This window comes from Salvia splendens, chromosome 14 (assembly GCF_004379255.2).
Source record: "Salvia splendens isolate huo1 chromosome 14, SspV2, whole genome shotgun sequence".
Lineage (NCBI taxonomy): Eukaryota > Viridiplantae > Streptophyta > Magnoliopsida > Lamiales > Lamiaceae > Salvia > Salvia splendens.
The window spans coordinates 10,718,906-10,739,818 of NC_056045.1; the positions used below are offsets into that span (position 1 = coordinate 10,718,906).

Genomic DNA, 20,913 nt, shown 5'->3' on the forward strand with positions numbered 1-20,913 from the left:
ATTAGGAATGCAGCCGTGTTGACTGCATCTGCCCAAAAATTCTTTGGCAATCCACTTTTCAACCTCATGCATCTTGCTTGCTCATTCAACGTTCTGTTCATGCGCTCTGCGATTCCATTCTGATGTGGAGTTCCTTTCACAGTCTTCTCCATGTGAATTCCATTTTCGACGCAAAACTCCTTGAAATTTGCAAGTCCATATTCTCCTCCATTATCGGATTGTAGACACTTCACCTTCAGCCCGATTTCAGTTTCAACAAAGGCTTTCCACTTCCAGAAAGCATCAAACGCATCGGATTTACTCTTCAGAAAATAAACCCATAGCTTTCGAGTGGAGTCGTCGATGAAAGTCATATAATATTCAGAGCCTCCTAGGGACTTCACAGGTGCTGGTCCCTATAGATCAGTATGGACCAAATCCAACTTCTGTGTCTTCAATTTTCTGCCTCCTCTTGAGAAAATCACCCTTTTCTGTTTCCCAAACATGCAATCCTCGCATAGGCCAACTTCAACTGATTTCAGGCCAGACAGTAAACCTCTTGAGCACATTATCTTTATCCCTTTCTAACTCATGTGGCCAAGACGACAATGCCACACATCTGCATTATTTGCCTCACTTGCAAGATCAATGCAATCTTTGGAGTTAGTTGTGGTATACAACGTACCCTCCTTCTTACCTCGAGCTACTATCCTAGCTCCCTTGGTAATCTTCCAATTGTTGCAACCAAACGTCACTGTGTACCCTTCTGCATCAAGCTGCCCAATCGAAATCAAATTTCTCTGTAATATAGGAATGTGTCTGACTCCATTCAGTTTTATCACGAATCCTTTGGATGTCACTACCTTCACGTTTCCTTTTCCCACGATATCTAAGGGCTCGTCATCAGCCAGATGTACCTTCCCAAAATCGCCAGAAACGTATTTTTCCATTATCTCAACATTGTTGCATGAATGGAACGACGCTCCAGAATCCAATACCCCACGATTCCATCAGACTACTCACACTCAGGACCAACGCCTCGCCATCGTCATCAGACATGATAGCGTTTGTTGTCTTCTTGTCTTTCTGATCCTTATTCTTATACTTCTTGGGTGTCTCACACTGATTTCTAAAATGCTCAAACTTATCACAATTCCAGCATTTAACTTGATCCAAATCCTTCTTGCATTGGCTTCTTCCTTTGGATTTTGATCTACCACGATTTTGCTTTCCCTTCGATCCGCCTCTCTGTTTTGTACTCAGTACTGATCCAGAAGTAGAAGATCCTAATTCTCTCCGGCGAACTTCCTCACCAATCATCATATCTCTTACTCTGTCAACTGTCAGGTTTGTCTGTGCAGCAGTAACAGCTGTCACTGTGCCAGCCCAACTCTCATGCAGAGACGATAGCAAAATTAGGGCACGAATTTCATCAGCAAATTTTATACCAACCGAGTTCAGTTGCGAGGTAATCATGTTGAACTCGTAGAGATGTGTTGTTGCACCAGCTTTCCCTCTTGCATTCTAAAATTAAACAATCGTCTAATCAGATGTACCTTGTTTGTCGTTGATGGTTTCTGATACATGTCCTCCAAGATCTTCATCATCTCCTTCGTCGACTTTGCTGCAGTCGTGTGATAAGCTACATCCTTGGACAACGATAGCCTAATCGCGCTCATCGTTTTTCTGTCCAGCAGCTCTGAAGACGGGGTTTTTGCACGTGTGTCGTGTGCACGTGTCCGTACTTCAACAAGATTTATAGTTTCCCACTTTTGCAACTAATATTACAAAGTATAAGCGGCAATAGCGGGGTCGAACCACAGAGACTAGGGACCTACTCGAGATCGATTCTATTACACGGGGTTGGTGTTAGCCACCACGCCTTAAACTCTTAAACATGGACCTAAACACTAAAGTGGGAAACTTAAATTTCAAACAAGAAAACTGAGTTTTGAGAGCTTACACTGAATCTAACCTAGTGAGCATGAATGGAAGAGTGTTTTGAAAGCTTTGTGCAAAGGAATGAGCTGAAATTAGAGAGCCGGAGACAGAGACTTGGCATGGAATTTCCTAAACTAATGACAACTTGAACGGAAAGAAGAGCATTCGATAAAGGAAGCGTTACTAAGAGCAGATTCTAATCTAAGAGGCTCGAGCATCATCTAAACTAAGCTAGCTAGCCAAGAGATTTCAATAGCTTTCACATTCTCATCAAACTAAAACTGGCGACATATTACAAAAGAAATGGAACTAAACTCAGGACCAAAGCAAATATGTGAAATATTAAAGCAAATCATATACTACAAAAGCAATGAAACTGACTTCAAACTTTTAACAAGAAAGCATGACTAACAAATGGAAAGTGGAAATAATCATTAAGCACAAGCTGCCATCTTAAAATTCAAACTATGAAGAAATACTTAAACTACACGACAAGAACTTCAAAGAAGAAATGTGAACCAAACCACACACCTAAAATAATTTATCAACTACTGCAACATTTTCGAAAATTGAAACTTCATCAAAGGTTTGAAACAATTAAAAACTCCAGCCAAAAGATTAAGACAAAAACTAAGAGTTTGCATCAGTAGAAAAAAGAAAAAAATGATGGCACGAAATCAAGCAATGAAACTATTTCTCTAACTATCCCATGATTCTCCTAATTAAACAGCAAGTTAGCAGCGATGAAGTGAAAATGGCGTGCTCAGCCTGTATCCCACACTTCTCTCTCCATTTGTGTGAAAAATCTGATGTGCAGCGTGGAATCCCCTCTCAATCTGCCCTCCTTTCTTCTTTTTTAAGTGGCGGCTCCTTCTTGAGCTAGGTCACAAGACTCCCATGAAATTAGTCTTCACTCCTTCATTTCTTTGACAATTGCAGATTAGTCCTTCAATTTTTCTTTTTTATGGTTTTTTTTGCTCCACATTTAGCTATCATTGCTCTCTCATGCCTTCACTTATATTTCTTCAATTTTCTACACCAAAACATACAAAAAGTGTATATTAAATCTAATTTAAGCTCAAAATGATCTAAAATAAAGTGCAACAAATACGAGCGATCAAACCTCCTCACACTAAAAGTATGCTTGTCCTCAAGCATGTAGAAAAAAGAAAAGGATAAGAGCAAGTATTTGTGGCACATGACCACCCCTCAACCAACTAACAAAACAAACACACAACGAGAAAAAAGAAACACAAGAAAATTAATAAAGAGAACAAACTAAGGCACACGAAACAAGTCAGGCAGCCTATTGGTCATCTTCTACAGATTCTCCCACAATCCTAAGATCCCATAAAAAAAAGTCATTCAATCCAATCTCAACACATGACTCTAATTATCAAAAAGTCAAGACAATTAAACTTGAGTCGGATAAGATGTGGTCAAACCTTGCAGCTCAATAGGGACTTTCATTTTGGACATAATGGGGCTCAGGGGTTAATAGATGCGTAGGTAAGGGCCTAGGGGTCCTAAGCTTTAAGAAATGAAAATCACATCATGCATTTGCAAATTAGAAGTTGCACTTACCAAAAACCATCTAGCACTTACAATGTGTTTCAGATAAAATAAATAATGCATTGCATGCTTTAAGTGAGGGGTGTCAGCTTCTTATCTTCATTTTCTATCTCCATCCTTTCTACCTTCTCCCATTCTTTCTTTTCTTCTCTTCTAATTTTCTTTCTTCATTCTGCTTTTTCTTTTTCATTCTTCTTCTTGTTTCTATTTGACTTCTTTTCTTGTTCAGTTTCTCTATTTTTTTCTAACTTTGCACTGGCATTTTGACTATTGCCTTTCACTTCACAGCTTCACTTTCTTTTCTTCTCATTCTCTTTTCTTCTTTCTTTCCTTCTCATTCTCTTTCTTCATTCTGCTCCTTTTTTTTCATTCTTCATTCAGTTTCATTTTTTTCTTTGCATTTGTATTTGCCTTCTCCATTTTCCTTCATTGATTCTCCCTCTTTTGTTTCATAAGCTTGAAGCATTGCATTTAACTTGGACCATAAACATGTGTACAAGATGGATTCTAGTAAGTGCAAAAAGGTATGCTGATGGAGGCCAAAATGAAGTCTAAAATGAAGCTTAGGTTGGAAATCTTCTGACTCATGAGAAAGAATAGGTCTCAAGCTTCAAAATGGCTCACTATGGATAAGATACCAAGGTAGATAATCAAAGAAAATAAGACTCAAAGTGGCTATCCTAAATGTCCTCTGACTTTCAAATATTGACCACACCATATAAAGAATCAATGAAAACAAAGTCACTCAGAAGAAATTAGAGAGTGTTTATCATCAAGGCTCAAATCTCACATTATGTGGCATCCATCCAACTCAAATTCAATATTCCATCGTTCTTAAATCACTTAACTAGAATCATGTAATTAAAACTGAACTCACCAAACAAAAGCATAAATTATTCATCTCCGAAAGTGGGGAGAATCAGGTAGGTATTAGGGCATGCTCGACTTGCTACTAAAACAACCAGGCAAATACACGCAAAATAAACACACAACTCAAAAACACAAAGACACAAAGGCCCTCCTCACACTAAGGCCTTACTTGCTCGTCAGCAAGTTGGGGCTTAGTGTGGAAGAAAACTTCAAACACTAACCGATAGAAAAAACATAAAATAAAAGAAAGGGAAGGGGGTCACCGGGTGCGCTAGGCAGGGCAGCTTCTGCACGTTTTGTCATAGGCATATCATGGATTGGGCAGTTCAATCTATTTTCCTTGAGTGGGAAGCTGTTGTGTTGTTGCAGCCATTTTAATCACACCATCCTCAGGAAGTGTGGTCCAGGGTCAGGGTCAAGTATGGGCTCTCTCTCTTGGCTCGGAGGTAGCTGGTTCGGAGTCAGTTGGCTTGAGACCGCGGTCTGCTGGTCCTCTTTAGATTTAGCTGGCTCCTCTGCAGCCTTGGTGGATTTATCCTCCAACTTCTGCTCTATCATCTTACTCCCCTGCACCTCAATTTTTCTTATCCAAGACAACCCTCTCATTTAATCTCCTTCTTCTACCCTTTTGGCATTTTCACTCCACAACATTGTAACATAGAGAAGAGAAGAGGGATTAGTGCAAACCAAAATAACTCTAAAGTTAATGGGGAAAAATCTGAAATTGCAAAGGGAAACAAAATTTTGGTAAAAGAATAAGCCCAAAACTGAAATTTGTCTTTGCCAAAAACTCTATTTCCCTTGCAAATTCTCACACAATTAAAAGCACATTTTCTCAATAACCCCAAAACTAACTAAGGTAGAAAAGGGAAAAAAGTGTTTACAAGAAACTTGAATGCTTTGTGTAGCCTACTTTGTTTAAACATGTTTTACTTAGTAACCTCAATTCAAGAGGGATTCAAACTCAACTTGTATAGGCTAGGAAAACAACCAAGAAATACACTTATTCTATTTTGGGCTTTTTTCTTTTTAAGAAAACTTACTAAAATAAACTAAACTAAATCAAAATATATACAAACATGTTTTGCTGTTTTTTTAGTTTTTCAATGTTTTTTTTAAGAAATAAATCTAACTGACAAAGGTATTTACAAAAAACTTCAAAATCTTTTTTTTATTTTTCATGTTTGTTAAAAGTTTTTGGATTTTCTAAGAAAGTCCTTTTTACCGAACTAAAATCAAGGAAAATATTTACAAACTAGACTTTAAGACTTTATGTCTAAAGATCAATGCATAAAATAAGTATAACCACAAAATGAGAAAGATGAGAGAAACTTCCTGGACTTGTGCTCTCCAAAGGTTTCTTTCAGCCACTTAAGATTTCCATGCCTCTCTTCTTCTCCTATGTCATGGTTATTTCCAATTTGTAAGAACACATTATCCTAGATATAAACAGTTGCCCAAACCAGAATAAAGGATCAAAGAAAACTTACTAAAGCAAACTTTTGAAAACAAAGGTATATACAAACAAGAGTCCTGACATTTCTCTTCTTTTTTTTATTTTTAGTTTTATAGTTTTTCTGGATTTTTTTTAAGAACAAAATCTGAAGTACACATAGTTAGAAAGAGGTATTTACAAAAACCGAAAATCTTTTTGTAAATTTCTAAATTTCTAAATTTTAAATTTTTTTGGATTTTCATAGAAAATATTCACAAGAAATAAAAATTGACTAAAAGTATTTACAAAATGAGCTTCTAAAATATCCAAATACTATATAAATCCAACCAAAGAACATAAAATGGAAAAATAAGAAAACTCCCTGGACTTGTTCATCCCATAGGCTTCCTTGAGCCACATGTGATTGGAGAGCTTTTCTTCTTCATTCTAGTCATGGTCTTTTCAACCCTTGAAACACCTTGGATAAGAAGCACTTCCTAAACAAAAGAAAACGATCAAAAATAGAAAATTAAAGAAAGTCAAAAGCTATTTACAGTGTCATAGAAACAAAATCAAATAGATAACACCGTAGTCCCCGGCAACAGCGCCATTTGAAGACGGGGTTTTTGCACGTGTGTCGTGTGCACGTGTCCCTACTTCAACAAGATTTATAGTTTCCCACTTTTGCAACTAATATTACAAAGTATAAGCGGCAAGAGCGGGGTCGAACCACAGAGACTAGGGACCTACTCGAGATCGATTCTATTACACGGGGTTGGTGTTAGCCACCACGCCTTAAACTCTTGAACATGGACCTAAACACTAAAGCGGGAAACTTAAATTTCAAACAAGAAAACTGAGTTTTGAGAGCTTACACTGAATCTAACCTAGTGAGCATGAATGGAAGAGTGTTTTGAAAGCTTTGTGCAAAGGAATGAGCTGAAATTAGAGAGCCGGAGACAGAGACTTGGCATGGAATTTCCTAAACTAATGACAACTTGAACGGAAAGAAGAGCATTCGATAAAGGAAGCGTTACTAAGAGCAGATTCTAATCTAAGAGGCTCGAGCATCATCTAAACTAAGCTAGCTAGCCAAGAGATTTCAATAGCTTTCACATTCTCATCAAACTAAAACTGGCGACATATTACAAAAGAAATGGAACTAAACTCAGGACCAAAGCAAATATGTGAAATATTAAAGCAAATCATATACTACAAAAGCAATGAAACTGACTTCAAACTTTTAACAAGAAAGCATGACTAACAAATGGAAAGTGGAAATAATCATTAAGCACAAGCTGCCATCTTAAAATTCAAACTATGAAGAAATACTTAAACTACACGACAAGAACTTCAAAGAAGAAATGTGAACCAAACCACACACCTAAAATAATTTATCAACTACTGCAACATTTTCGAAAATTGAAACTTCATCAAAGGTTTGAAACAATTAAAAACTCCAGCCAAAAGATTAAGACAAAAACTAAGAGTTTGCATCAGTAGAAAAAAGAAAAAAATGATGGCACGAAATCAAGCAATGGAACTATTTCTCTAACTATCCCATGATTCTCCTAATTAAACAGCAAGTTAGCAGCGATGAAGTGAAAATGGCGTGCTCAGCCTGTATCCCACACTTCTCTCTCCATTTGTGTGAAAAATCTGATGTGCAGCGTGGAATCCCCTCTCAATCTGCCCTCCTTTCTTCTTTTTTAAGTGGCGGCTCCTTCTTGAGCTAGGTCACAAGACTCCCATGAAATTAGTCTTCACTCCTTCATTTCTTTGACAATTGCGGATTAGTCCTTCAATTTTCCTTTTTTATGGTTTTTTTTGCTCCACATTTAGCTATCATTGCTCTCTCATGCCTTCACTTATATTTCTTCAATTTTCTACACCAAAACATACAAAAAGTGTATATTAAATCTAATTTAAGCTCAAAATGATCTAAAATAAAGTGCAACAAATACGAGCGATCAAGCTCCCACTCCTCCTGTTCCATCTTTTCGGGTTTGGTTTTTAAAGGCTTCCAGAGATCTTTACCATACATGTAATCCTCAATCTGCATCTTCCAAAATCCGAAATCAGATCCGTCGAATTTCTCTACAACAATCTTCCCGTCGATCCCCATCGTGATTTCTGCCTCTTAAACCTTAGGCTCTTGATAACAGTTGTTGGGAAATAAACACAGGCCATCACGAATATGAAAGAGAATGAACACAACGAATTGTTTACCCAGTTCGATACAATGTGTATCTATGTCTGGGGGCGATACCAAGCCAGAGATTCAACTTTATAATTTCATGATAATTTGACAATGAGGGAGCACCTCTATTTATAGGCAAAATAGAGAGCCCTAGTTCTAGCCAAACTAGGAAGCATATTCCATAAGGAAATATCTTCTAAAGAATAAATCTATCACAAGGAAATATACTTCAAGGAAACATATCTTCAATATGGTAAGAGATATTTTAGGCTCCATAATTAACAATGTTTATTACTTTATTAAAAAAGGTTATTAGTACTTCATTAGATAGAGTTTTTACTTCATTCCAGTAGGACTTCAAATACTTCTACGCATACTTCAGTCAAATAGTTTATTACATCATTCCATGTGCTTATTACAACATTGAATTGAGCTATCACTTCATTTTGTTATCATAGTTGGAATTTCGGGACTATCACTACGTCGACGGGATGATGACGTTTCTGTCCGCGAAACAACTTGTGTGTACAGGAATAAAGTAATAATCCAATTGGAATGAAGTAAAACCTACAATAATGAAGTAATATATTCTGGAATGAAGTTAAATCCTCATAATATTTTATGGCTTATTTGCCCTTGGCTGAAGTAAAATAGGCTCGTGATGAAGGCGAAAATAATTTATACATTTGCGCATCTCATCCATAAAAAAACTATATCTAAAAACCTTAATTTGGTTTAGTTCTGCGGTTCTGCAATAAGGAGTGGCCTTGTATAAAATGGGACTCTATACTTGATACCTAAAATTCATGAGTTTGGTGGAGAAAGAGCATATATATTACAAGTTGAATGAAAAACAATCATACACAAACAAGAAAAATGAAATAAGCACATTCACAATCACAACATTAAGTTAGAGTTGGTTGAAAATGTGTGTGAAAGCCTGTATAATAACTTTGTGATGCATTGTTGAGTTGAGGGAAAGGAAGGTCATGAGCAGGTGCTCCAGCTCTTTGGGGTGGAGGATCTGCTTGGCCACGATCATCTCGGACATCGATTTCTTGAAATCCTCGTACGGATTCAGAGACTTCTTCACCACCACCAAGCTCTCCTCCACCATCACCTCCTTCTCCTCTCCTTCCTTGTTCCATTTTTTGGACATCGGTTTGTGTTTTGTTGGAGCGTCGGAGGGAGTGGATGGTGGAGGGACGGGAGTGGCCGGGAAGGAAATGTTGAATGATTTGGAGTTGAGAGGGGAGAGCACCTGCTGAGGAGGGGGTTTTACCATTGAGCAAGGGTTTTTGGGACGACAGATTTTGAGAAGTGAGAGGTTGAGTTTTCCACTTTTCGATTTTGCCATTTGATCTTTTTTCGAATGTGCAAGAAATCAGATTTTTCTCTATATATGTTGCTGTTTATAATGATTATATGGTCGGCTGCAGCTGGTGGTTGTGTTGAGAGATGACCAAATCTCAGTGATGCAATCACCTACGCTATTTTATACTACCTGAAAGCTACACAGGAATTTCTGTGGTGACCTCATTTTGTAAGAATATTATGAAGGTGTAGTTTTAGGTTTTCTTTACTTTGAAATTGTCAACTTATAAATCTCGGATGTGTTTAATGATTAATAAGGGGGTTTCTTTTTTTGTATTTGGTGAGAATATCCTAGATGCTTACCATAAATCGTCTGTTAAATAGTACTCCATCCGTCCCAAGGTAATTGTAGTACGAGATTTAAGAAATTGACTCAGAGCAAAAAATGGAGAATGTAAAATAAGAGAAAGGAAGAGAAAGTAAAGTATGAGAGAGGATAGAGATTTTGCCAAAAAATAAAATGATTCAACTACTTTAAGACAACCCAAAAATGAATACGACTCAACTACCTTAGAACGCAGAGAGTAGTGTCATACTAAGTGTGGAATATTGGTAGTAATATTTTGTCTATTAGAAATTATATTGTAACACCCGTACTTTTTAAGTACTAAATTAATACATGTCATGAAAAAATATAATAATAATAAATAAATAAATAATAATAATAATAAAAAATTTCGGATATTATGCTTCTCGTTAATGTGCTTTGGAATTGAGTGTCGTGTTTATGTGTTTGATGTGAAAAGGGACGTACTTTTTATTAAATTGTGGAACTTTGGGAGACATGTTGAAAGTCTCGTTGAAATAATGATGACGATTTTGCTATGTTTATCATAATGAATGAAATGTGGGAGATGAATTTGTTTATGGAAGATGATGCGCGGAAATCGAGGCCCGGACCCGGCGACCCAACGAGCAACACGGGACAACAGCGACGACCTCAGGCCCGGACCGCGATGGCGGAGTCATCCCGCTCCTACAGTGACGCCGGTGGCAAGCTCCAAAGTGAGGTTCGAAGGCTGACCACCACTGCGCTGTGCAGCGGCTGAGTAAGCGACGAAATTTGTAAGAAGATAAGAGAATGAGAAGAAGAAGATAGAGGGGGAGAGAGACGTGGGGTAGGAGAGTGAACTTTGGGCTTTTGTTTTTTTTTGTTAGATGGGCCTTTGTTTTTTTTTAAAAGATTGGGTCTTATATTTATGAGAGGATTTACCTAAAGTTGGGCTCTTTTTATTTTAGTTGGGGCTTTTAAATTAAATTGGAAGTATAATGTAGGGAAATAATTAAGCTTTGAGGCTTTTAAATAAATCTTTGGGCCAATAATTAATTGTGGGGAATTACTTAAGTAATTCTTGATTAATGTCAAGGATGAATAATATATCTCAAGTCCGAAATAAATATAATTTCAAATGGAAATAATTGCGATAATTTAATTATGCGCTTGTTTAATTTCGGGAATTTAATTCGACACCGTGGTGGAAAATACGAGGTGCCAACGGAGGAAGTATTGGTGTAAGCGGCCGACCGGCGAGGCGGCCGCCGAATAATCGAAAATGCACGGAAAACCGAGAAACGAGATAAAAGACTTTAATTAGAGTGCATGCATTCTAAATGTTTTTCTTCTTGAGATTGATGTGTACTTTAATTTTCTCAAAAAGGTTGTTCGCACGCTCGTTAAAGTCGGATCGAGAAGTTGTTAAGGAAACTACTAAGCTTTTGAGGTGGGCTTTATTACTTAAACTCTTTATTTGCAATGATATGTATATGGTGAGATAAGGGTGGTTTAACTGTTATGTCATGCCGTATTTTATATTTTGAATTGCCTATCTGATTGTCTACTAGGATAATGTTCTACTAGACTTTGATGGTTAACGAATTCAGGTCTGACTAGGGAGTGAGTCCCTACTCAGACTAGTGCACTAATGGGGATCGTGAGCCGTCCTTTGTGGTCGGCCGGTCCAGTGAACGAGTTTGTGGCCACATTCTCGTTTCACATGATGGTTCAGATATGGTAAATGATGGAGGATGATGATGATAATGGGCTGCAGCCATGTTTTACGATGGAAATGATTTTAGTGTTTCTCGGCATTTTTTTTAAAGTAAAACCCGAGTTTCACTCAATGATGGCTTGACATAACTTTATTGATGAAATGTATTTTGGGCATGAGTTCACTGAGTACATCAAGTACTTAGCCCCTGCATATGTTTTCCTTATGTGCAGGTTGAGCGTGGACGGGAGACGGAGGATGTTGAGCATTGGACCGAGACCATATTCAATACACGTTTCTGGTTACTATTGTGTTTTCATACATAGTAGTAGCTGACTCTCAAATGCTTCCGCTACTCTAAGTTTTACGAACTCCTATGTTTTTTCTTTAATCCGTTGGATTATTTTCATTCGAACTATGTTGCTTCGTGATCTAAAACTATGATTTGATAATGAAGTTTCGACTGTTGATCTACATGTTGTACACTTGTACCCCTCTTGATTGCTACCCCTTCTTCCCCGCTTCTTAATTCCCCCACTAGTCGCGAACCACCGTTTTTTCTATCCTTAGGGAGTGCGGTCGTGACATATATATTATACAATTATAGATCGTGGATCCTGTAAATGATCTTTTATGATACATATCCAAATTTCCAATCCTTGCTTCATAACAACACACTTGTGTATGATATAACAAGTTGGCCGTGATTATATAACAAATTGTAGCTTGAAATTGGTGAAATGAAGTTTGCATCTTTTTAAGCATTTCTACAATATAGTTATAACTATACAGTAGTAATTCCCCCTCCAAAGAAGATTGACTCATTCTTTAAGTAGCACGAGATTTTATGAAATTTTTAGATGAAGAGAATAAGTAAGAGACAGAATAAAGTAAAGATAAAGAAATTTCTATTTTTAGTAATGAGTTATCCTGGATGTAACAAACTAAAAAAGAAAGTGAGTATATTCATAAGGACGGAGAGAGTGCATGTTATATTGGTCGTTGTAAACTGAAAAGAAGAAGAATGTATAAGGTTGTGGCATTTTTATTGAAATGACAATACAACAAAATTGAATATTTACCCCTTTTTATCTATTAGGCCAGGCTGCCTGAAATTCACAAAATCAACCCAAAATCAAGTAGAAAACAAATCAAAAGTTTTATCTCGACATGAACAAAACAACAATAGTCACACCTTTTAAATCAAAAGAAATAGTATTTGAAAAGCGAAACAGGTATAGCATGTCATAATTTATAAAGTGGTTTTCTTGTATCCATCAAATATATTTTGTGAAATAATCATTCAAATTCAGATCTATACATGAATGTGTGTGACTACATACATGATTCATACATACAACAAAGCATTGCCAAAATCATCAATGTAGAACAGAGGTGAGATATTATAAGCAACGTACAAACTATACAAGTTCTTGAATTATGCTCCTAGCTTCTGCGAGCGCGTCTGTTCGACAAACACGCGTCGCCCAGATATTTAGCAACGGAGGAACATTGACATTTAGCTGGGAAAGGCATTCCTCCAGCCAGGCTGTTTTTTCCGGATCCATAAAGCTTGCATCGACTCTCTGAAAAGAGCCTCAGTATATTTTAGAAAATGAGAAAAATGGAAAGAAACTCAATTGCGAGAGCTTACCCAAGATGTGGTCAGAAGAGCATTGGTAATTAAGCTTTGAAGGTTATCCTCGTCCGACCTGCTAAGTGATCTCTTTGACTCAACAACAAATTCAAGATCCTGGCATGAGGAATCGAACATGGAGCTACAATTTTTCACCGAAATTCTTCCATGTCGCTCTAATGCTTGGTTTAGGCGGCTAACAGTGGAGATGCGTCGCTGCCCTTTACCAGCCTTATATCCCATTAAAGTAACTTTGAGTGAATACTCCTCCAAATCTAAACCAAGAACGGTTGCAGCATTCTCAGAGTCCGCCCAACAACAACAGGAGGATGAACCATCATCTACATCGCATTCAGATAAGGAGTTGAGAAGGAAATGGACAATGAGACAAATTGCCTAATCTTATGGAAGATTCACAGCATATACAAAACTCAAACTACTGATGGAAATAATAGCCTGGAAAAGGTTTTATTGAAACTTTGTTGGCAGAGACCATCACACAAAGGAGTCAAAAGAATAGTTCAGAAAATAGACAGAATAACATGCTTCTTAGATTGCTTGAGCTAAGCAGAAACGCAATTCTCGATTGCTTGAATCAAATACTCTATTAGCCAAAAACTGGAAGCTATAATGAATTTAACTTTGTACAACTAATAAATGAGACCTTTAGGTGCAGATTTTACATTTCAGCAAATCAGGTGAAGCAACATTTTTGAGCCAAAGTGAATATGCAGATTTCCAATGATTAATGCATGTGATAGAAAAGGAAGTGGTACCTATGATAAAACCAGTTAATGGAATTCCAAAACCAGAGCGTATGGACTGAACACGAGACTGAAAAATCTCAGTACTTCCAGCTTTTTCTAGCACAAGGATATACATACTAACAACCTGTGTCATCAAAGCCATAAAGCATTTTGCACATGTATAGAAGAAAGGAAAGACATAAGAGTAGATGGAATAAAACAATCAGAATGTAGCAAATTAGAACAAGAGAATTATCAATCACCTTGCAACGGAATCGCATTGGCCTAAGCTCTGATAATTGCAGTGCATCGGATATCAATGCAATAGAAACAGTATCATGAGATGCAACAACATGTGAGTCTACTGTTCTGGATGCATCACTTAGGTCATGATTGTGGTGCTCCCTCATCAAGCTTGCATGGTCGACTGTGATGAAAGATACAGCTGTCATCATATACTTGTCCAGCTCACTGGGAAAAGAAACATATGTTAGCTAAAGCATCTTTTGTAGAAACAAGAAGGAAAATGTATTGAACTAATTATAAGCATGGAATCGCATACACTCCTACTAGAACAGGATAAAAGCAAAGGTTCATTAACAAGGGAACCAAGAAAAGATAAGTAATTATACCCCTGCTACAGCATGTACGAAAAGGGATTAAATTGTATTTTTTTTCACGGATCTTAATAACCAGAATTACAGAAATCATAAAAGGAAAAACGCCTCTGATCCAAAGTGATGACACATGCATGAGTTACGAATACTTACCTAAGTACAAGGACGCGGTGAAAGGTTGCATAAACATCTCTTCCTAACCCAATAGGACAAATTTCTTTGCTTCTATCACAGAAGATACTAACCTGAAGAACATATTAATTATTACCAAGTAAGATAATGGAAATGAGAGCATATTAAGTGAAATACATGAATAGAACATACAGTATGATTGTCCAACAAAACATGGACACAGACGCCAGTTTTTTCTCGAAGAAACATTAGTTTTGAACCTTGACTAAGACATCTCCCAGGTTGTGCAAGAAAATCAACACCATGGCAATCATGAAAAGCCACTACAAGGCCACGCAAAGTTATTAGGTTCCCTTGAGGTAAAGGGTAGTCAGAACATGAAGTTCCCGAAGATTGCATGGATGAATTTATCATCGACCCATTATGATCATTGATGCTAGATTCCCCCTCAAAAGAATGCCTAGGCTCGTTAGAAATACAATCCATCATCTTCATAAAATTCTCCAATAAATTTACAGCACTGGAGGGAACAAATATGTTAATGTCTGAATAACTCTCACTGCCAGTGCTGTTGCTAATCAAACATGGAATTTCAAATTTACAGAAACCTTTGGTTAGCTCATCATCACTAACACGTAAATTGCAATATGGAAATCCATCAGGCAGATCAGCACTTTGCAGACCCTGGATGGATGACAATGTAAGACTCCGAAAAAAGGTTCCAGAACTAATGAACACTTTAGCACGACTGACTTGATATTTATCGTCTTTACAGCATAACATATCTCCCTCCTCGTGTTTAACAAGATAACAGCAACCAATTTTGAGTAGCTGCAAATTTTGGAAGATGCTTAAGTAAATAGCAAATAAAACAAAATGGAAATTATTAATAACCTGTTAATGAACAACCAACATACTTCGTACTTGGAAAAGTAATCAGAGCCGAATCCCAGCAACACCTTCCTCATTGGTGGTTTGCAGCTAGAAACAACCTCACCACGATCACCGGCACAATGCAGCATTCCCATCCAATGATTGTTTTCTCCTTCACCAGTATTTCGACATGACAATTCTATCCCATTATTTGAACAACATTTGCTTTCTAAACCACTTCCAGTATCATCCATACAGCAACTGTAAACCTGATATGAAGTATGCTCACTTTTACATCTCTTAAGAGTAGGGAGCTCCTTAGCGGCGGCAATGTTTTTGAAAGAATCCCGCCAATGGCCTGAAAAGCTTCTAGTCGTTGTTGCATCACTGTATTTCCCAGAAACAAGCAAATCCCAAGGGAAGACTATGGCCTCTGCAAACATGTTGGGCCTCTTTGCTAGATCTCCTAGAAACTGAACAAAGTACAATGTTGACAAAACATATTTAGTGGCCAGTCTAACATTTCAAATCATTTATTATCTTTGACTGACAGCATACCTTTTGTTGAATGGGAAATTTATGTATTAACCAAAGCAGATGATATTTCCCACTATTAAGATCCTGAGAATTCCTTTTCCAATCAAAGAACAGAGAACGACTTCTAGAATCCTCATCACTTGGACAATGGTAAAGATAAATTGGTATGTTCAATTTTCTTGATGGTAAAGCATTACTGAAGATACTTCGGCAAGATAGAGGCTGATATGTGGTTGGATTTAAGTCTATGAGTTCAGGGCATGTGCTTTCCATTATGAGCCTGAAGTCCTTCATCTGAGAATATTCCAGAGGCATTACATAAAGAAAGGGAAACTTTGTGTCATTATGAACATAAGGCACATACAAAATGGTTTAGCTGAACCACCTCAAAAATCCTCTTAAAGTTCCATGTTTCTGGAAGGTTAAGCATGATATCAACGCTGCCAGTTGCATCAACAAGCTGAAGTCTTCCAGAAGAAGATGAAATCTGAAAAGGAAGGAACAATAGCCCTTTCAACTGTACCTTCAAGTGATTAAATCAAACATAATACACTGCGTTGATTGTTATGGAAATACTCAGAGAGGCAATTGGAGTTGCCTCGACTAGCACTAAGCTAGACATAATGGGAAAGGTTATATTTAATAGATATAAATCAATATTATACAACATACAGTATTTTAAAATCAAACAAACTAATAAAATATGACAAATTGACAATCACAAGCAAAATCTGAAAATAACTTGTGATTTTCAGGAAAGTGCTGCATAGCTGACCTTTAAAGTTCCCAGTACAACAACCCCAATTTCTTCCGAGCGCAATACTCTTCTGATTGATTGCTCATAAGATCTCCCACCGCAACGTAGAGGGCCTTTCTGATTGATCCCACCCATTAAATGAAAACAATTCTCCTGGAAATTCAAGACTTTTTTCCACACAACCTCACAATAACTAACTAAATTACCAATAGGAAGCACCTGAAAGAAAAAACAAACAAACATACAATTAGATGATAGATATGGTTATAATGAATAAGAGACCAAATTATGATTGACTTAGATGAAGCCAGATACACTCAGCAGATTATGATTATAAAATAACTACCACTCGACTTACCAGTCTCAAATGACAACAATCTACTTCCTTGCCACCAGAACATAGGTCATGCCTACAAAACTCCAGCAAGACTCCATGCTGGCATGTACAGATTCAAAAGTAAACATAAGAAAATGAAATAGATAGCTTTTCAAATGTTCTTCTAACTACTACTAGGTTTACCCGAGCCTGAAAAGCTGAAGATGGAAAATGCGAACTAGCATACTTTTGTGCCAGACCTTCCTCCTGTGAACACCTTGTAATTTTTTACGTTAACTTAGATTTAATCCAAGCATGATAATAAAATGCAATTATGGCACAATTCAATCAAAGTTGAAATAAAGTAATCATCTTTATTACATGTTGTGATCCTAAGATATCCTTCACAGACAAAGTCCCAGCAAACATTTTCTGGAAACACGAGACAACAAGCAATGCCCTGATACAATATGTACAGCATTAAACGAGCCAGCCAGGAATATTGAAGGATAAAAGAAATATCCATGCACTCAATTACCACAATCTGGCAGCATATGGCAAAGAATTAATGAACTTTTGAAGAAGACTTGGAGACTGTTGTTTCAAATGAGACCTGCAATAAATTGTGCTATAACATAAGAACTTTGCTCAAATATAATTACACAAAATAAGGGGAGTATCAAACTTCAATAACATAGACTTATAGAAGCCACAACCATGATTCCAGTGGAGAGAATGACTCCACGTGCATGCTAGTCCTAGTGCAAGCACCAAGTATCAACATTTTTGCCCAAGGAAAATGTGGATTCACAAAATGAACATTCTTCAGAGTAACCTGAAAGAAACATACATTTGATTAAGTTACGTTACCATTCAAAGATTTAAACAGGCTAATTATAAATGATCTTAATGTGGACTCCTGCAAAAAAGGGTATGACTATCATACAAGCACACCAACTCTGACATAGTGTGGAAAAGCAAGGTACTTGTCAGTTAACAATAGTATCACATCTTGATCCAACTCAATAATCAGCCCATCCATGTAAATTCCAGTAATGACCCCAGTGTAGCTACCACACTCCCCTTTCCCTCTTATATCCGCATTCTGAGTTAGGCATAGTTCCTTCGGCAACTTAGCAACGTGCAATGATACACTATCCGCCGCCAGATACATCAGCTGAGACTCTTCCTTCCTTAAATAAACCAACTTCTTCTTTAACCCCATAACTAAAACTACATCACCAATTAATCGCGAGATCGCAGGATGCCACGAAGATGTCACTCCACAGAAGTACACTATTGTACCCTGAACGAAACGATGATCTTCGACATTTCTCTCACACAAACCACTCAATTCTGACACCAGGTGTTTTGAAGCACAATATTTGCATTGGCAAACAAGAATATGTACAAGAAACCCATCAACGCCCCCCGAATCGCCTCCCCTGCCCGCCCAGGGCACACTGGCTACAGGGCTTATCGCCGTTATCACACCGAAAATCAACCTGCGGGCCGTGGACCTATCTCCGAGATCACAGTCACCTAAACTCAAGCAAAAGCAACTAAAATCTGGCAAATTACACCGACTCCCACCGCAAGGTTCGAAGAAACCCCACTGTATTATCTCTAGAAAACCACCTCTCCCACGCACGAAGGGAATGAAATTCCAGGCGAAAATTCGGATCTTTTGACCGATCATTTTGGGGTCGAAATTCAAAATTTCACAGCAGATGGCGGCGGAATCGTCGTCTGAGAACTGAAAGCAATTGCAATTTTGAACTAACGAAGAGCGATTGGGGGAAGAGGGAAGGTTGACGGTTCCGATAAGGAGAGCTGAGTGTTTCAAGGGTTTAAGGGTTTGTAAGTTAGGGTTTTGGTGGATGGGTTTGTGGAAGCAGGGGTTTCGGTTGCGGAGGTCGATTGGACGGCTAGGAGCAAGAGATGAGGCGGCGGTGAAGGGGCGGCCGGACTTGATGAGGCTGGAGATGGTTAATACAGCGGTTGTGTTTTCTTCCATTGCTCATTTGGGTTTGTACAACTGAGAGATTGGATGTGGGAAAAGGCGGGAGGAACACACAATAAATCATATCCGGACTTTTGAATAGGAGTCTAGTAGCTAAGCCACTTTTTTTTTTTCCATGGCCTCAGTTTATTTGTCCGCACCCATAAAAAAAGTATCCGCAGCTATAAGTCGGACATTTTCAATAGTCACGCCACTTTTTTAGCCACTTTTCATTTTATTTCATTTTTCATTTATTTTAAATCAATTGTAATTAAAATTATCGGAATGTAAATAATTAGAAACCGAGGTAATACTGAAATGTAAAAAAAGTATTGGGACCAAATATTCGTTGTATTATGGAACCGGGAAAAATTATACAACGAACATTTAAAAAAATATAATTTTAATCGTCTCCACCGTGCATTTTTAGAGAGTGAATTAATGGAGAGAGTTTGAAATGAGTGTAAAATGGGTGATGGAGAAATGGTATTTATAATACAATTTTCGAAAATAATAAAATAAATAAAATAAAAATAATTTATGGGGGGCGGCCGGCGCGCCGATGACCGGCGCCTTATAGGCCGGCGCGGCAAGGCGTGCCCGGCACGTCCTCGCACTCTTCTCGCCGGAGGACCTTCCGCCCCACAAATGGCGTCCGCCTCGGGGCGGACGCTGCCTGCACTATAGGCCGGTGGGGCGACGCGCCGCCCCTATAGTGGATGCCCTTAAATACTCAATTTTTTTCCATTTTGGATTTTCCATAATTTATCAATATTCAATATATAAAGGAGAGTTTTTGGGAACTTTTTAAAATGTCAGTTTTGCCCTTTTTGACGGGAAACTGTGCATTATTTCGTTTATTTCAGTGATTTTTTTTCACCATTTTGAACAATGTGTAAATCTACAAATCTTGAACATTGTGTACGCAGCGAGGGCATCCACAGTGGGGCGGACTATCATCCGTCACTGTAGCCATGCGGACGATGGCCCATCCATCGTCCGCGCCCTATGCTTCGTCCGCGGACGATATGGCTTCAACCATGCATCGTCCGCGGTATCGTCCGCCCCACTGCGGGCAAGGCGGACGATGCAACACGTTTTCCTTTTTTTAAATTTTTTTTAATTCTTCAAAATTTTTATATATATACACCACCATTCCCATATGGCGGACTTATAGAGCGGATTTTAGGGCGTCTCAGTACAGATGGAAGGATAGGAGGATAGAATACTGATGTGTCGGAGCATAGGACGCCCTATATAGGGGTGGCAAATCGTGCGTGTCGGGTCGTTATCGTGTCGACACGATAACGACACGAACACGATAACAGCAAACACGAACACGACCCGTTAAGAAAACCTCAAACACGAACACGAACACGACACGAAATCCTCAGACACGAACACGACACGAACCCATTAACGACACGAACCAATTCGGGTCAACACGACACGATAACAACACGTACACGAGATGACACGATAACGACTCGATAACAACACGACCTGATAACGGTTAAACCTATTAAAAATGAAAATAATAAGAATTAATAATATTAAAATATTATTTGTTAACGGATAACACGAACACGACACGAACACGTATTGTTAACGGATGACACGAACACGACACGAACACGACACGAAATTTTCGTGTCCTTAACGGGTCGACCCGATAAGGACACGAACCCAATAAGCTCTGACCCAAACCCATTATTTTCGTGCCGGTTCGTGTTGTGTTATCGTGTCGTGTCAAAAATTGTCAGCCCTAGCCCTATAGGGCGGATTATAAGATGCCCATTGTGGATGCTCTAAGCATGGGAGCTTCTCTAAGAAGTTTGTACTATTCCTGTTATACATACTGAAGGGAGAGAGAGAAAGATGTGTGTTCGTGTTGTGAAAATGCGATGTGCTATGCTAGGTCGAGATACCAAGTCCTAT

At 38.1% G+C, this 20,913-nt stretch overlaps 2 protein-coding genes across 4 annotated transcripts; both read right to left on the minus strand.

Annotated features, from left to right (window-relative positions):
• Positions 1 to 8,907: 8,907 nt before the first annotated feature.
• LOC121764171 (transcription repressor OFP7-like) lies at positions 8,908 to 9,354 on the minus strand. Its single transcript, XM_042160228.1, has one exon. It carries the CDS (start codon positions 9,352 to 9,354, stop codon positions 8,908 to 8,910), a length of 447 nt encoding a protein of 148 aa, XP_042016162.1.
• Positions 9,355 to 12,595: 3,241 nt separating this feature from the next.
• LOC121765830 (CST complex subunit CTC1-like) lies at positions 12,596 to 19,019 on the minus strand. 3 transcript variants are annotated; one of them, XM_042162084.1, is made up of 16 exons: positions 17,920 to 19,019; positions 17,690 to 17,808; positions 17,515 to 17,586; positions 17,355 to 17,433; positions 17,178 to 17,240; positions 17,016 to 17,093; positions 16,676 to 16,876; positions 16,286 to 16,387; positions 15,922 to 16,194; positions 15,408 to 15,836; positions 14,683 to 15,321; positions 14,512 to 14,603; positions 14,005 to 14,212; positions 13,772 to 13,886; positions 13,014 to 13,336; positions 12,596 to 12,945 (listed from the first exon to the last, which is right to left on the minus strand). In XM_042162084.1, exons 1-16 carry the CDS (start codon positions 18,988 to 18,990, stop codon positions 12,781 to 12,783), a joined length of 4,029 nt encoding a protein of 1,342 aa, XP_042018018.1. In that variant the 5' UTR covers positions 18,991 to 19,019; the 3' UTR covers positions 12,596 to 12,780. The 3 variants fall into 3 exon arrangements, with proteins under 3 accessions (XP_042018018.1, XP_042018016.1, XP_042018019.1); XM_042162082.1 differs by having other exon boundaries at positions 17,512 to 17,586; XM_042162085.1 differs by having other exon boundaries at positions 17,512 to 17,586; positions 17,960 to 18,097.
• Between the last annotated feature and the right edge of the window lie 1,894 nt (positions 19,020 to 20,913).

Excerpts from the sequence above, each read along its gene's own strand:
- LOC121764171 (XM_042160228.1), bottom strand. The coding sequence starts at position 9,354 with ATGGCAAAATCGAAAAGTGGAAAACTCAACCTCTCACTTCTCAAAATC.
- LOC121765830 (XM_042162082.1), bottom strand. The coding sequence starts at position 18,990 with ATGGAAGAAAACACAACCGCTGTATTAACCATCTCCAGCCTCATCAAG. Across the intron at positions 17,587-17,689 it reads TTCTCTCCACTGGAATCATG|GTCTCATTTGAAACAACAGT; the intron begins GTTGTGGCTTCT and ends AATTTATTGCAG. Across the intron at positions 17,434-17,511 it reads CCATATGCTGCCAGATTGTG|GGCATTGCTTGTTGTCTCGT; the intron begins GTAATTGAGTGC and ends ATATTGTATCAG.